The sequence below is a fragment of the Podarcis cretensis genome, assembly GCF_951804945.1.
Source record: "Podarcis cretensis genome assembly, chromosome: 12".
In the NCBI taxonomy this organism is placed as follows: Eukaryota; Metazoa; Chordata; class Lepidosauria; order Squamata; family Lacertidae; genus Podarcis; species Podarcis cretensis.
Window position 1 is genome coordinate 38,640,407 of NC_137181.1, and position 15,739 is coordinate 38,656,145.

The following is a 15,739-nucleotide window of genomic DNA, read 5'->3' on the forward strand; positions in this document are numbered from 1 at the left end:
AATACCCAATCTATGGCCATTTCCCTTTGGTCAAAAGCTGTGATTACAGCCATATAAATAGGTGCATTTGAAAACTATACCGATCACCAGCTCCTATTAGATCAAGCCTATTTACCCTGATCTAGCCAGGGTCACACTACACACATGGAAGAAGCCTTCTGCCTATCTCTTCCCAGGTGAATGAATTAATGCATACAAATGGTTCCTTTTCCAACGCAGCGCATCCATGGAGCCATTTTCAGAATATTCTTCCTATTGGCTCTTTGGGAACATGGCTGTATTAAGCCTCCATGCCTCATTTGCTGTTGAATACCATTGGCAGGATTGTAGCTGTTTTGAAAGAACTCTTGAGTAATCTGTACGTAGTTCTTCAGATAGCACGCCTATTGTGACGGGATTCTAAGCTCATGTTTGTGTAAATATCACAATAAGTTAAAATAGTTTTCATGCTTTATCTTAATTTAGCAGTGGCAGGGATAAAAATGGACCTAAAAGCTAGCTCTCCCATGATTGTCTCATGACACTACAAAAGTTGATTTAAGTAGCACATTATGCCATAGACATCATAAAAGGCAAAACGTTCTCATAACAGCAGAACTCGTGGACATTCTATGAAGCTGAATATTAGAATATGCAGAACAGATAAAAGATAGTACTTCTTCATGCAGCTCATAATTTAAACTATGGAACTCCCTCCGGAGGCAGTGATGGCCACCAAGTTGGATGACTTTAAAAGGTGGTTAGACAATATCAGTGGCTACTAGTCAGAAGCAGTGTGGTTCTGAATACCAGTTGATGGAAACCACATGAGAGGAGACTGCTGTTGTGCTTAGGTGCTACTTACGGGTTTCCCACGGGCATCTGGTTGGCCACTGTGAAGACAGGAAGTTGAACTAAATAATAAATAAAATTATAACTAAAATGAACCATTGGCCTGATCCAGCAGGGTCTTCTTATGCTCTTATCCTGGCCACTTGTTATAGAACAGGTTAGGATAATATTCTACAGAACTGAATGCATGTAAGAAGAGTGTGTTAACGGCATAGAGGTTCATCAAAATGTTTGGCGTATGCTGTCGTCAAATAATCACAATAAAAAGTATTCACTTGCAACTTTATTCCCTCTCGGGTTGCAAGAACTCAATATGTTCAATAAGTAAGTTTAGCAAATGTGAGTCTAGATCTTCTGGTACCCATGTGTGTGTGGTTTTGTTTTTTTAAATGCAATTAAAAAGTGTATGCCTACATAACTTCCTTTTGATTGGGTTGAAACTTGCTCTGAGTTCATTTTCTGACACTAACAGATTCTACAAAATCAAGCTGTCAAACCAAAGCTTTTTAAAATGCTGTGCAATCATTTGTTTGCAAATTTAGAACATAAAATCAAGTCCATCTTATGAAAGTTTATATTTACTCTGATCCCACAGAAGGGATCATAGATCAAACACAATCATAGATGAACATGAGAGGGATGTAGTAAAAGAAGTTGTTGGACTTGCATTCCTTGAGCAAAATAATTACTCTTTTAATTATTAGGCTACGAATGAAGCAAGAATGAACAATAGACTCATCATACTGTTAGTGTTGTTTTAGATGAATTAATAAATTGTTCTAGAGAAAGAGTGTTGTCCTGTGAAAATTGGAACATGGATTCTAATTAATTAATTAATGGAAACTTTGCTTTCAGTGGACAAAATATCAGGCTCTCAAGGTTACATTTGACCTTTTTCATTTTCACACAAAAGAACTAAAGACTCAGAAAGATGCAAGAAAATCTGCTACCAAGCTAAGGGTCACCACATGTTATGCAATGATAATTGTTTATTTTGTTAATGTGATAATTGCTTTACTGTGCATCATAATGAGTTACTGAAGCTCCTGGTTTGAAATGTATAGCACTAAATGCTCACAAACAGCAGATGAAATAGCAAAGCTGTGTCTGGACTGGAGAGAAGACTAAATAATCTGACCCAAGGTGACTGTAAACCAGGGGTTGTCAACCTGGTCCCTACCGCCCACTAGTGAGCGTTTCAGGATTCTAGGTGGGCTGTAGGGGGTTCTATGGCACAAGCTGAATCCTCCTTCCATTGAGCACTGGTGGGTGGTAAGGAAATTTTACCATCAAGAAAGATGCATTAGTGGGTGGTAGGTACAAGAGGGTTGACTACCCCTGCTGTAGACAGATTGAATGAATGGTACTTTCAAAGCATGTCATATCTTTCTTGAAAATATCCATGATGCTAAGATACCACACCTCTCTCTTTGCTCATAGATGAACCAATATTATTAGTTCATCTGTCAACTGTGATTAAATGGCTTTGTCACAGACAGCTATATCACAGACAGTGCCTGGAGAACTTCAAAAAATATTAATTATTGCAAGCATCGCAATTGTATGCTAGCGGTTTTATCATTACACATAGAGAAGGCTTTTGATTGCCTGGAGAAGCTTTTCCCCTTTACTTCCTTCTGTACTTAAAAACCAACAATTTTAGCTAATTTTCTGATTTGACAAGGAACTTGCTAGGTGCTATCTTCTCCCCTGGCTCTCCATTCTGTCCATTGAACCTTTTGTAAAAGGAACACAGAAGGCTGCCTTATGCTGAATCAGACCATTGGTCTAGCTGACACAGTATTATTGACACTGGCAGTGGCTTTCCAATATTTCAGACATTCCTGTTTCTTCCTGGAGATGCCAGGGATTGAATGTGAGATTTTTTGCATAAAAAGCATGTGCTTATTGCTTGTTTGTTTGCTTTACAAATTTTCAGTCTATGAGAACTGAATCTACACTTCACATTGTAGGCATCAGATGAATAAGAACTTTGCTTTCCTGATAATACAAAGGAGAGAAGGAAATAATTGTCATACACAAAAACCCTGGTCACCTGCCCCCACCCTTTCTCTAAGCCAGGGCTTGTCAACCTGGTCCCTACCGCCCACTAGTGGGCGTTTCAAGATTCTATGTGGGCGGTAGGGGGGTTCTACGGCACAAGCTGAATCCTCCTTCCATCAAGCACTGGTGGGCAGTAAGGAAATTTTACCATCAAGAAAGATGCATTATTGGGCAGTAGGTATAAAAAGGTTGACTACCCCTGCTCTAAGCCAGGCATAGGCAAACTCCGGCCCTCCAGATGTTTTGGAACTACAATTCCCATCATCCCTAGCTAACAGGACCAGTGGTCAAGGATGATGGGAACTGTAGTCTCAAAACATCTGGAGGGCCGGAGTTTGCCTATGCCTGCTCTAAGCCCTGCAATCATGTATCTCCTGCTGGTTCTATTCAAATGCACAAGGGTAGTTAGGATCTCTGCCTGGAAAATGCAGCATACCTGAATGTGGGTTTTATTGATCAGGGGCCACGAAAGGCTGTTTAAAAGCTGGGTTGCCCTTGCAGCTTTGTCCCCTCGCACCATCTCCAGGCTAGATCTTCCCAGGTCTAATAGTTAATTGGGCATCGACAGTTCCCCCCTTTTCTGGGGTTGAAAATGACCTTAGAAAAAGGGGTGGTGGCAGAAGCTATTAGACAGGGAAGCACCGCAGGGCTTGTGTGCAGCAGTGGCGCCAAGAAGGGAGGGGGAGACTCTCATGAGCACCCCCACTTTTCTAAAATAATCAACTGCAGTTAGCTAAATAATCTCCAGCAAAATTACTATTCTCCGTGATGTCACAAGCAGACCTAAAATATCCCTGTCACTTGCGTAGAGCAGCCTAAGGAGATTAGGAAACTACTGTTTTAATAATGAACTCAAATGCATTTAACTTCGATAAACATTTTGGTTAGTACTTTCACTGACCTCATCTGCACATAACCCTAAGCCAATTCGTGGCTTAGCATGAACGTGCAAATGTGAAGGCTCTTAATGAGAAGATTGAAACTGCTTTGCTCCTGCTCCAGTCGTTCTGCTGCTGAGCCGTGTCTTGCTGAGCCATGGTTTGACTTAGTATGCCTTCCAAACCCAAGGCCCTGGTTTAGCTGCCCAAGACAAATCATGCAACCAAGATGTGCTCCATCGTTTTTCCAGCTTGTGGTTTGCCTGGTAGATATAAACCACAAGCCTGGGTTTGGAAGACACACTAAGCCAACCACTGCTTAGCTCAGCACAGCAGCAGAATGATGGAAAGGGGAGCGAAGCATGTGTGATCTCTCTGGGAGCCCCCAAGTTTGCTTATTCATGGTTTGACTTAGCATTCCGCATGAAATGGGTCATTGTGAAGCTGAACAAAAAAAATTCCCACTCTTCCCATATCCTTCTCTCATCTTGGACCCATATCTGTAGATTCAATGGGTCAATCAAACAGCATATTTAACTCCACTAAATTTTGGATAACAATCCTGATGTCTTTTTAGCGGACGGTGCAAAAATTGAACAAACATAGCTTTAATCTTTGCAAAAAATGAGTAGCGTTTCGCTCTGTTCTCCCTAACTATCCAAGTATATTTTCATCAGCTACACACATGATTGGAAGGGCTTGGAACGTCTTAGTAGCACACCACATTTCCAACACTTGCCAAACTTCAAACTAATTATACATTACATTTCTCTGAAAAATGTCAAAATATGCAACTGCAATGCTGGTATCATCTTTGATCCCTACCTCTGATACGCCTACATTACTTGAGCTGCTTCAGACTTCCAGATCATGATAAGACTCGTGTGTAAAGGCCACGCTGGCTGAACCAACTCTGGATCATCCAGAAGAAACTTGGAGAAACTGGTCTTAAAATTTTGTACATCATGACCATGTGTCAGATTTCAAAAGATTTCTGTGTTCATTTGCTTCATTAATGCAGGATTTGAGACTAGTATTTTCTGTAAAATAGTCTTTTCATCTATCTTATGCTGTTCATTGTCACGGCTTGTATGGAGATTGGTAGCAAAATGGCACATACTGTATTTTTCTTTCAATAGGGATCTGTTTAGATTTTGGTGGTCTCCATAAAACAAGTTTACTTATTTAACTTGGAGAGGAGAAAGAGACAAAAATAGTTTGCCTGTGCCTGTAGTTGACTCAAACATGCAAAAGTCTGTAATTGCCTACAGCGTCTACACAAACCTCTCGTTATTCCTTTTGAGTCAATGATCCCTTTTATTTAGTGATTGTGATGTGTGTTAATTATACAAAGGTTCATGCAACAGTTACATTCTAATTATGATCCATTATGACTAATTAAATATTGAAAATTAGATGAAACTTACATAAATTATCAAGTGCTGTCCTGAAACAACAGAGAAGGGTGGCACCAATAGAGCAGAACCATGAGAAAAATCAAAATGGTCCAAACCAATATTTATGGAGGAATCTCAATGCATTTTTGTTCTTTAGCTATTCCCCAAGGGAATATTTTTTTTTTCTACAAAGATGACCCTATTGTCTGGTCATGGAGACTCTTAAGAAAAGAGTTTCTTTTTTAGTGTTCACATGCCAAGGAAGCAAATCTGCCTTTGCACAAATATTACTTTCCTGAGATGGAACTTAAGGTTTGAAATGTGTCAGGATCCTTTCATACATCGGTTACACCCTTTTTAGATTTTGTCCAAACATTGTCCTCAAGAAGATGCCAGAAAGCCCTCCTGGAAGTCAAGCAGGAAGAATGTATGCTGTTAGGAAGCAGGAAGAAATTACCAGATTCTTGTTCTAATGTGTGATTAACGGATGCAGAGTTTTCAGAACCTTGCCCTTTTGTTTTGTCTTTAAAGGGCTGCTTCAAAAGGTCCTCTACAATTCAGCGAATTGTTTCTTTTACCAAAAGAGTTATCAGTCCAATCTGCAGCCTGGTACCACAATCTGAAACACACAGTGCTGCCACCCAGAGAGCCTGGGCTCAGAGGCATCCCTTATATTTTCCCTGAGAAATAAGTCTTTGGTATGCATGGAAAAGAATGCCAGTATATAGGCTTCACAGAAAGGTGGAAAACTTCTGCCCACATGGTCCAGATGACAACCATTTCAAGCAAGTAAGAGATAGATTTCTACATGTTGCAGCCACCAGATGAAATACACTGTTTTCCATTCTACCAACTTTAAACTCTACAACAGTATATTTCATACCGTTCATGGGGAAAACTACACCAAATGCTGCACTACGTTAAGAGAGAGAGAGAGAGAGAGAGCGCGCAACAAGAGAGCAAACTGCACCAGAACCTTTCTACCTGATGGCCTAGTTCAGTTGTCATTTATTTTCAACTAGTTTTTCTTTTCTTTTTGAAAGCTTTGGAGCCAGTGTGGTGTAGTGGTTAAGAGCGGTAGTCTCGTAATCTGGGGAACCAGGTTCGCGTCTCCTCTCCTCCACATGCAGCTGCTGGGTGACCTTGGGCCAGTCACACTTCTCTGAAGTCTCTCAACCCCACTCACCTCACAGAGTGTTTGTTGTGGGGGAGGAAGGGAAAGGAGAATGTTAGCCGCTTTGAGACTCTTGAAGGGGAGTGAAAGGCGGGATATCAAATCCAAACTCTTCTTCTTCTTCTTCGATAGTTTTTAAAATGCATACCCATCACAATCTGAACTAGTGCAGTCATCCTCACCACCTCATTCTGCTGACTCCCACTGCTCCATGTGATGGCTGTTTACTAACAGCAAACCCCACAGATCAGGCGATTTTTCACAAAACCACCACAAACACCTTTTAAAGGAGTAGATCTGATGCATGTGAGCATAATGACTTGTTTGGCCATTTATTTTTTTATACCTCTTAATGTATTAAACAATAGATCTCTCCAAGCTGTGCACAGGAAACGAAAGCAACGACAGACAACTTAAAAATTCAGTGGTGCCTCGGTTTTTTAACGTCTCAGAAGTCGAACGTTTTGGTTTTTGAACGCCGAAAACCCGGAAGTAAATGCTTCCATTTTCGAACGCGCCTCAGAAGTTGAACAGCTTCTGCTGAGGTTTTTTTTTCTATTTTTCTCTCTTAAATTTGCAGGCCGCTGTTTGCGGCCCGGTTTTCAAACGTTTTGGAACTCGAACGGTCTTCCGGAATGGATTACGTTCGAAAACTGGTACCACTGTATTACAAAACACAAGTTACATATAGGTACACAGTTATATATACAGACACAGTTACATTAATACAAAGTTTCTAATATATAAACATGAATATCAATTCATTTTCCCTCTGAAACACCCTCTCTCTCAGCCTCCAGATTATCACCCAGGGTCCAAACAAACTCTAGCTTACCCACAAAAATCTCACAATGAGAGGAGCACCTGGAAAGAGTGGACATCACTCTAGTCTCTCACTTTTGACTTGCTTTTTATGGGCAGGGCCAAGGTGGATAGCCTTCCTTAGGCTGCCTTCATGTGTCCCGTTCAGCTACACCCAGTTCTAGATGCAGAGGATTTGTTGAGTTTCCCAGGTGGTTCAAAGAATGCAAAAAGAACTGCCCTCCACTCGCAGCTCTTCCTTCACCCTCTGTCATCTCCTCCTCCTCCTCCATCTTCTTCCATACACTATGTAGTAACAGCAACCATAAAGGTAAAGGGTAAAGGGACCCCTGACCATTAGGTCCAGTCGTGACTGACTCTGGGGTTGCGGCGCTCATCTTGCTTTACTGGCCGAGGGAGCCGGCGTACAGCTTCCGGGTCATGTGGCCAGCATGACTAAGCCGCTTCTGGCGAACCACAGCAGTGCACGGAAACGCCGTTTACCTTCCCGCCGGAGCGGTACCTATTTATCTACTTGCACCTTATGTTTTTAGTATGAGGCTACAAACAGGTGGCCATGTGAAACTGCCTTGTTCTGAGTTCAGCGTATTGTCTGCTGCACTGGCCGTGCCTCTCCAGGGTCTCGGACAAAGGTTGCTTTCCTACCTGTCCTGCCAATGCCAGGGATGAAACCTGGGACCTTTTGCATGCGAAGCACATGCTTTAGTACTAACACTTTCACTATGCACTTCACTAGCATATGGCAGGCATAGTCTTTGTTTCTAACAAGCTTTGATGGTATTAAGGAATTAGCTTTCAAACTGCAATATTGGGAACTAAAAGCACAAAAAAGCAGACCCCAAATTACCATGGAATAACTAGGCATCAGGTCACTAAAGAAAATACGCCAAATCCCAAAGTTGGTAAGTTTCCAAGGAAATTCATGTTGTACCAGGCATGTCCAACAAGTAGATCGTGATCTGGTAAATCACTGGACGTCTCTGGTAGATCACTGGCTCCCCCCCCCCAAAAAAAAGAGCTTAAGAACTCTGGCTCCCCTAAAAAAAGCTCAGCAACTTTGACCTGAACCCCTAAAAAACGGGGGTAGATCACTGCCAGTTTTTAACTCTGAGTAGATCACAGTCTCTTTGGGAGTTGGCCACCCCTGGCATATGAGAAACAATAAACCCATTAAAAGAGTTACATAGATTGATTTCAATGCCCTCCAGTGTGATTAGGTTTTGTTTGTTTTGCCTTGTGAAATGAAGAGGACCCTGAGACCAAAGGCAGTTTTCTTTTCCCCAGGCTTCTTATTACCCTCAGTATTTGGCATGCAGCTGTCAGTGAGGAAGACTTGTTCTTTTAACTGAGTCGTTTGTTGCTTATCTCTTTCTTCTGCTTGTTCCATCTGTCAGGCCATCTGCCTCCCAATGACCCTGGACTGCTTTCCATTCTGTATTACAGGTCCACACGTTTCGAGGTCCACATTGGTGTGAATACTGTGCCAACTTCATGTGGGGACTCATTGCTCAGGGAGTCAGATGCTCAGGTAATCTTAAAAATCTTATTGACCGGGCCCTTAACCCCTGAAAAACAAAACTGTAAATCTCTTTCAAGGGGCAATGCAGAGTGACAATGCCCTCCTAAATTAGACAAAGCATTCTACAGTTTAATGCTCTTTTAGAGCAATGCGCATGCGCACGCGCACACACACACACACACACACACACACTTAATAATAATGATAATAAGAATAGTAACTGGTTTAAAGTGGATGTCTCCTTTTCACTCAATGAAGTTAACTACTGGTGTCTCTTTTTCCCCCCTTTTCTTTAGTGAAGTTTAAAGCTGGGAAAGAGTGGAACTTTTGCTATGGGAAATCCTGGCTAAAATTTGAATTCCAAGCTTAAAATATATGAGTAACTCTTGAGCCTTTTGGGGGATTATAATGGAGCTGATAGTCCGGCAACTAAACTGCTCAACTGGACTGGACTGGACTCCATTTCTAACCTCATTGACCTATGGTTAATGGGTACTAGTCATATTGCTGTTATTGGTTGTTGGCATTTAATATATGTTAGCTACCAACTGCCAATGGGGTTGTTAACTGTCCAGAAGAATCTTAACGGCGTACGTTCTGAGCCTTTAACAGAGATTCGATATAAAGAAATAGGTAATCATAGCTTTCATGTGAAGTCAAAAAATAATGCCTGCTGATTCATGGGTCATGGCCCTCCAGATACTGTATTGTGGGGACTGCAACTCCTGTCCCTCTTGACTAATGGACATATTGTCGTGGGTTGATGAAGCTTGATAGACAGCCACGGCTGAATTAGCTGGTGTAGTTCTATGAATGTGCAACCCAGAAAACAGGCACAGTTGCAGTTTAACATGCCATAGGGTAAGGTGAGTTAGGTGGGGAAGATCTGTTATGTCGCAGAGCTCTTGGGTTTGTGGTGGGGACATCATACTGCCATTTTATATTACGGTGCCTAAAGCTGGTTTCTTTTCTCGGTCAACCATACACAATATAATTATATGACTTAAATGACCGTTCCTTGGTATTTTCTTGTCAGTTGTCATACTTAAGCAGGTATGGGCTCTTGCCAACAACACTGTAACTTGACTCCCAACTCCCATCAGCCCCAGTCAGCATGTCCAATCGTTTTAGCCCCTATAAAGAGCTATACACAGGTCTCTGTGGCTGACATGTCCATGCTAAACACAGGAGACCTGTGTGACTTCAGGGTCATTGCCAATCCCTTTAAGCTTGCAGATTCCCTTTGGACAATTAACACAAGAGGTTGAGTCGACATGTAACTAATTATTCTTATAAGAACTGTACGTTTAAACATAATATGTCTGGCTGGATTTGTTTTCATTCTCTAAGTATTTAACCTGTGAAAAAAAGTATGTTTATTTAGTCCAAAGCTTAACTTTCTGCTTCATTAGGTTACCAATATTTAACTCTAAGCAGACAAACAAGTTTTTAACTACACAGGAAATGTTTAGCAAGAACTAAAAAAAAAAACCTAAAGGGAGTATCTTAAGTACAGCTGGCTGGGTTTGTTTAGATTTCACTGAACAATACTGTATTATGCAGTTGGTTTCTGTCTGAACGAGCCCAATAAACCAAACAGATTTAGTTAAAGGCACAGAGGTCCTTTACCTGTGGGTATCAAATATTGCAAGGGAAGAAACTGTTCATGTTTAGCAGTGGAGTCAAGAATACTTTATGTTGATGGCTGAAAGGGACAGTGCTGATTCTGAATCACACTGTGTACTTGTGAGAGTTAATTTTTATAAGAAGTGCAGAAGTCTAAGCCTGCCCAGAATCCTTAATCTCGATGTTTGAAGCCCTGCTTAATGAATGAGGCAGGCTCTGGTTAGTCATTTGTACGGGTAGTTGACTCTGCACATGCATAGAGACACACTTTTATTATTACTTCACGTGTTCCAATGAAAGAGCAATAAATCCAGTTTTCTAGCAAATGAGTACAAAGGTTATCTAATAAACGACAAGCATATATTTTAAACACGTATTCATTTTTTTACTGTTCTCAAGCTTCCCCAAACTAGCGCTTAATGCCAGCCAGATGTTGCGGACTACAGTGCCTGTCAGTCCAGCATGACCAATGGGTCAGGGATGATGGTCAGATGAGGGTACATCTGGAGGGCTCTGGCATGGGGTTAACCCTTCCCTACCCAGATACAAGAGAAGGCTTATTTTCTCTTGGCTAGAATAGCTGGTTTCTTTGAAACCCAATTGCACACAGGGAGATGGAGTTGGCAGCCCCCCTCTCCTAGAACATCACTCCACCTCTGTTGCAACTAGGCTTCCATTAGGGGCCATGGGGCAGAAACTACACTTAGGCTGCAATCTAGGAGTAAGTCCCACTGGTATATGCAGGTGGTGCTGTGGCCTAAACCACTGAGCCTCTTGGGCTTGCCAATCAGAAGGTTGGTTGTTCAGAAGGTTGGTGAGCTCCCGTTGCGCTGTCCCAGCTCCTGCCAACCTAGCAATTCAAAAGCACACCAGTGAAAGTAGATAAATAGGTACCACTGTGGTGGGAAGGTAAATGGCGTTTCCATGCGCTCTGGCTTCCGTCACAGTGTCCCGTTGCACCAGAAGCGGTTTAGTCATGCTGGCCACATGACCCGGAAAGCTGTCTGTGGGCAAACGCCGGCTCCCTTGTCCTGAAAGCGAGATGAGCGCTGCAACCCCATAGTCGCCTTTGACTGGACTTAGCCATCCAGGGGTCCTTTACCTTTTTTATCTAAGTCCCACTGAACTCAGTGGAGCTCGCTTCTGAGGAGACACATATAAAATTTTACTATAAATGTAATATTTACCACATGAATCATAGAATCATAGAATCATAGAGTTGGAAGAGACCACAAGGGCCATCGAGTCCAACCCCCTGCCAAGCAGGAAGCACCATCAGAGCACTCCTGACATATGGTTGACATATGACACATGGATTGGCCTGGATTTCTTGAAGAGCTCCTGTATCCATTACAGTCTTCATTACAGTCTTGGTCCTTAAAATTTGTTTTAACTAGTTGGAAGCTGCCCAGAGTGGCTGGGACAACCTAGTCAGATGGACAGCATACACATAATTTGTTGTTGTTGTTACAGTTACCTGTCTTTATTTCAGTTAGCACTGAAATGATCTGAACATCTTGTCAACCCATTTCAAATATATTAGAACCACAGGCACTTGGAAGCATTTTCCACATTCTCCACACGGTGGCCAAAATTTTTTGTTTCAGCCTTAACAGTTGCTCATATGTGCTTCATGTACCTGCTACATTACTAGAGAATTAGAGTAAGATTCAAATGTTATATTACATAGAGCTGCCATACATCTGGGATTCATTCATCGGAACGGAATTCTCAAAAATTGGTTAAAATTTCTGGGGAAACCCAGTTATATGGCAGCCCATATCAGGAGCTCAACAACTTTTGTGTCCGGATGTTCACTTTTTGAAATATGGCAACCCTATACTCATAGAATTTCATTCCTTCGCATATTTTTGCCTGCCAACCTTTGTTATATTTACAAATTGATCTATTGCCTTGTAATTTACTGTGTGCGGTGAAAAGTAATTGAGAGCTAAGATGTTCACATGTAGAATGTTTTCATTCTTTCTGAGAGTAAAATAGAAAATACTCAAAGTAACACTGATACTTTCTTTACAGACTGTGGATTGAACGTACACAAACAGTGTTCAAAATACGTCCCCAATGACTGCCAACCAGACCTCAAGAGAATCAAACGAGTCTACTGCTGTGACCTCACCACACTAGTGAAGGCCCACAATTCACAGAGACCCATGGTAGTGGACATATGTATTCGAGAAATTGAAGCAAGAGGTATTTACATGTTGATGAAATAGGATTTCCTTCGCTGGGTTACTAGAATGCTAATATAATATCACTGACTGACAAACGTAATCAGATATTATATTACAGAAAACTAAGTAATTTTAAATTACATGTTTTATATAAAATCTGATTTCTTTATATTCCTTTGTGGGGAAAAGTTTTATGAACAAATTGTTTAAAGCATTTACTTTGAAGAACAACTTAACCTCATTTGGTTGAGGAAGCGAATTATAGTTCACTACTACCACCACACAAACAATGTGCATTGTTTTAATTATTTAATATATTTAGCTACATTTTTCAAGGTAGAAAACTATGCCCCCTCACATTTAATTTTTCCAGTAAATATTGCACTTTCCAATTAAAACTGTTGGGAGCTATAGTAAAGTCCAATTGCTTTCAAAATGATAACCAAGCCTATGTCGCAGAAACTAATGTGAAATGAACAAATGCATGTTAAGATATTAATGTAAAATAAACTCTTAGCCTATAAATAATAGAAGAAAATACTTATAGAAGGCTTCAATAGGGCGAGATATAAATTCAGTCAATCAATCAATCAATCAATCAATCAATGTGTATATCATAAATCAAACCTAGAACTGTTATAGGAAATTTAAATCTCTCGATTGTGCCACCGGGGTTGTGTCCAATTAAGTTCTACACAGTGTAAAACGGACTGGAATATATTTAATTAAGTTAATAAATCAAAGTTAATCATTTCCAGTTAACCCACATCATCTTAGTAGCTGAGCGAGTATAGATATTAGAAGACAATGGTGTGGATCCAGTGCCAGATTTACGTACGTATAAGCTAAACAAGCTATAGCTTAGGGCCCCAGTCTCTTTGGGCCCCCCAAAAAAATTAAAGGGGAAAAAACTGGATGTACATTTCCAAAATATAAGATAAAAAACAAATAAAATAAAACCTACATACAGCAACAGTCTTTTATGTTGTGTAGGCTCCTATGATGTAAGCAATGGGCCCCGCCTGCTAGCCTGCTCCCTAAAATATCCCTGGTTTGCTCATTTCTATATATAGGGTGCCTGCATTCTGCATGTGCAAATGACTTTAGATACCCATTAGGTCCATAAATTACCATATAGCATATATTCAACACAAAAAACAGTGACAATTTGTTGTTGACAAAGGACAGCTGGATATATAAAGGGCCCCACTACCTTCAGTAGCTTAGGGCCTCATCAAACCTAAATCCGGCCCTGTGTGGATCCCAAGAGAAGTGAAATTTAGGAATTTTACAGCAGTTTTTGATGCCCTCTTCCCACCTGAAGCCACCTGCGCCCCCACCCCCAAGTATCCACCCTTCTGGACAATGTGGGATGTGGCATCTGAGGCTGCTGGAAGAGGAGCTTTGAAGTTCAGAGAATGAAAGAGCCGCCTTTTGGAGGATTTCAGATGGCTGCAGGGACAAGGAGAGGATGGGAAACTTCCATGCACTTCCTCAAATTGATTTCCGCTACAATCCAAGCCATTAGCTTAAATTAAGTCATCATCCTTATGTGGGAAAGGTCATACAGCTCAGTAAGAGAACTAATGGGTTGCATGCAGGAAATTCTATATTAAATTCCTGTTAAAAAAAGAGAGAAAAGGCTAGCAAGCCTTGGAAGGCTCTCTGCCTGAGACCTTGGAGAGCGGTTGCTAGGATAGAAGGTTCAAGGCCCTTCCATGGTCACATTCATCACTTGAAGCATCTCTCTACTTCCTTGCGACACTCAGTTGTTACAAAATGAATTGTACCCTTGTGCTTAATAGTGTCAGCCTCCCTTTCCAACATAGTGATTTCAAGTTATCTGTTATAGATCCTCAAACCGATCCTCCAATTTTCTCCCTTACACACATGGTGTGTGTGGAAAAACCCCTCATTCTTTAAAAGCTAATGATTGCTGTTATGGGCCTAAAGGGGGCATAACTAACCAACTGTGAGAGCTCTGTCAAAAGATGGCTATACGATGAGTAATTTCTCTTGTTCCGAGAATTCGGGAGGCAGAAGCTAACTTGCGAAAAGAAGTAAAAAATAACTGGAATGTGAAAATGTATCCCTAGACTAAACAGCAGCTGATGAAATTTTTGCCTGCAGGTTTGAAGTCAGAAGGGATTTACAGAGTCTCGGGGTTCACTGAACACATTGAAGATGTCAAAATGGCCTTTGATCGAGGTACAGTACATTTTAGCTGTGGAAAGCCTGTCGGCAATGTTTTAGCTTTGGAAAGCTTGTACATACCCTGTGTTCATTGGCGTTGCACATGTTTTGATGGTGTAATAATGAGAAGGCCGTTTTCCGCCCACAATACTTTCGGGGTATTTTATGATGTACTGGTTCTATTGGCATTTACTACGTATGTTAAAACATGTCTTGGGGTGAGTAGGAAGACGCACAGCGTCTCAAAACACACCTATTTGAACTGCTTCGTTTCAGGAAGGACTATACCACTTTCTGTTTCTGCATATTAAATTCTGCCCCACTATCTCTAAAATAATGAGGGTCTAAATTACATTATCACTATACTATAAGGACAGATGAGCTTTAGAGTAAAAATCAGGTCAGTATATTTGTGACTGTTAATTCCACTGAGTAAGCTTGATAGGAATAATGTTTATTTATTCTTCCACGGGATGAATATGGATGCTGTACAGCAACAGTCGCTCACTGTGCTGGTATTGTTGACCAGTTCTGTTCCTGCTAGCATATAAAACATTCATTGTACAGCTTGTTCATAGAGTTCTCATTGTAACAAGTGCATTCTGAGCTTTAGTTGGTTGTTTGTCCTGCTTGGCACCACACATCTGATATTTGAGGGTTGTTACTAAAGAAGGATCTACATCACTATTTTTTTCTGCTTTATTTGGTTTTTTTTTGCAGAGGCATTAGCCTTATTGGCACTAATGGGAACTTTTTTTACTAAGCCTCATGGGCACATGAGGGGGTTGATATTCAGGGAGACATGGCTAGCGACTGAAGAGATAAACCTCATCCCCTCTTTTGTTCTGCCCTTCATAACTGCAATTAATTTAAGAGAAATAAGAGTTGTAATCCATGTTATGCATTAAGCATTGTGGGTAGATTCACCTTTAGTGTGTGTTATAAACTACGGGCAAACACAAGTTTTATTGTCAGCTTGTTTAAAATATGGCCACTGAACTTTTAGATGCATGTGGTTCCTACCACAAGGAGACTACAGAAGT

General features: G+C 41.0%; 1 protein-coding gene across 2 annotated transcripts in view; it reads left to right on the top strand.

The window, feature by feature from the left end:
• Positions 1–15,739, top strand: part of CHN2 (chimerin 2) — a 139,657-nt gene that overhangs the window by 116,813 nt on the left and 7,105 nt on the right. For both annotated transcript variants that reach the window (XM_079948053.1, XM_079948054.1), the window contains 3 exons: positions 8,610–8,694; positions 12,349–12,522; positions 14,634–14,711. In XM_079948053.1, the coding sequence (XP_079804179.1) occupies positions 8,610–8,694; positions 12,349–12,522; positions 14,634–14,711 (337 nt within the window). The remainder of the gene's footprint in view (positions 1–8,609; positions 8,695–12,348; positions 12,523–14,633; positions 14,712–15,739) is intronic.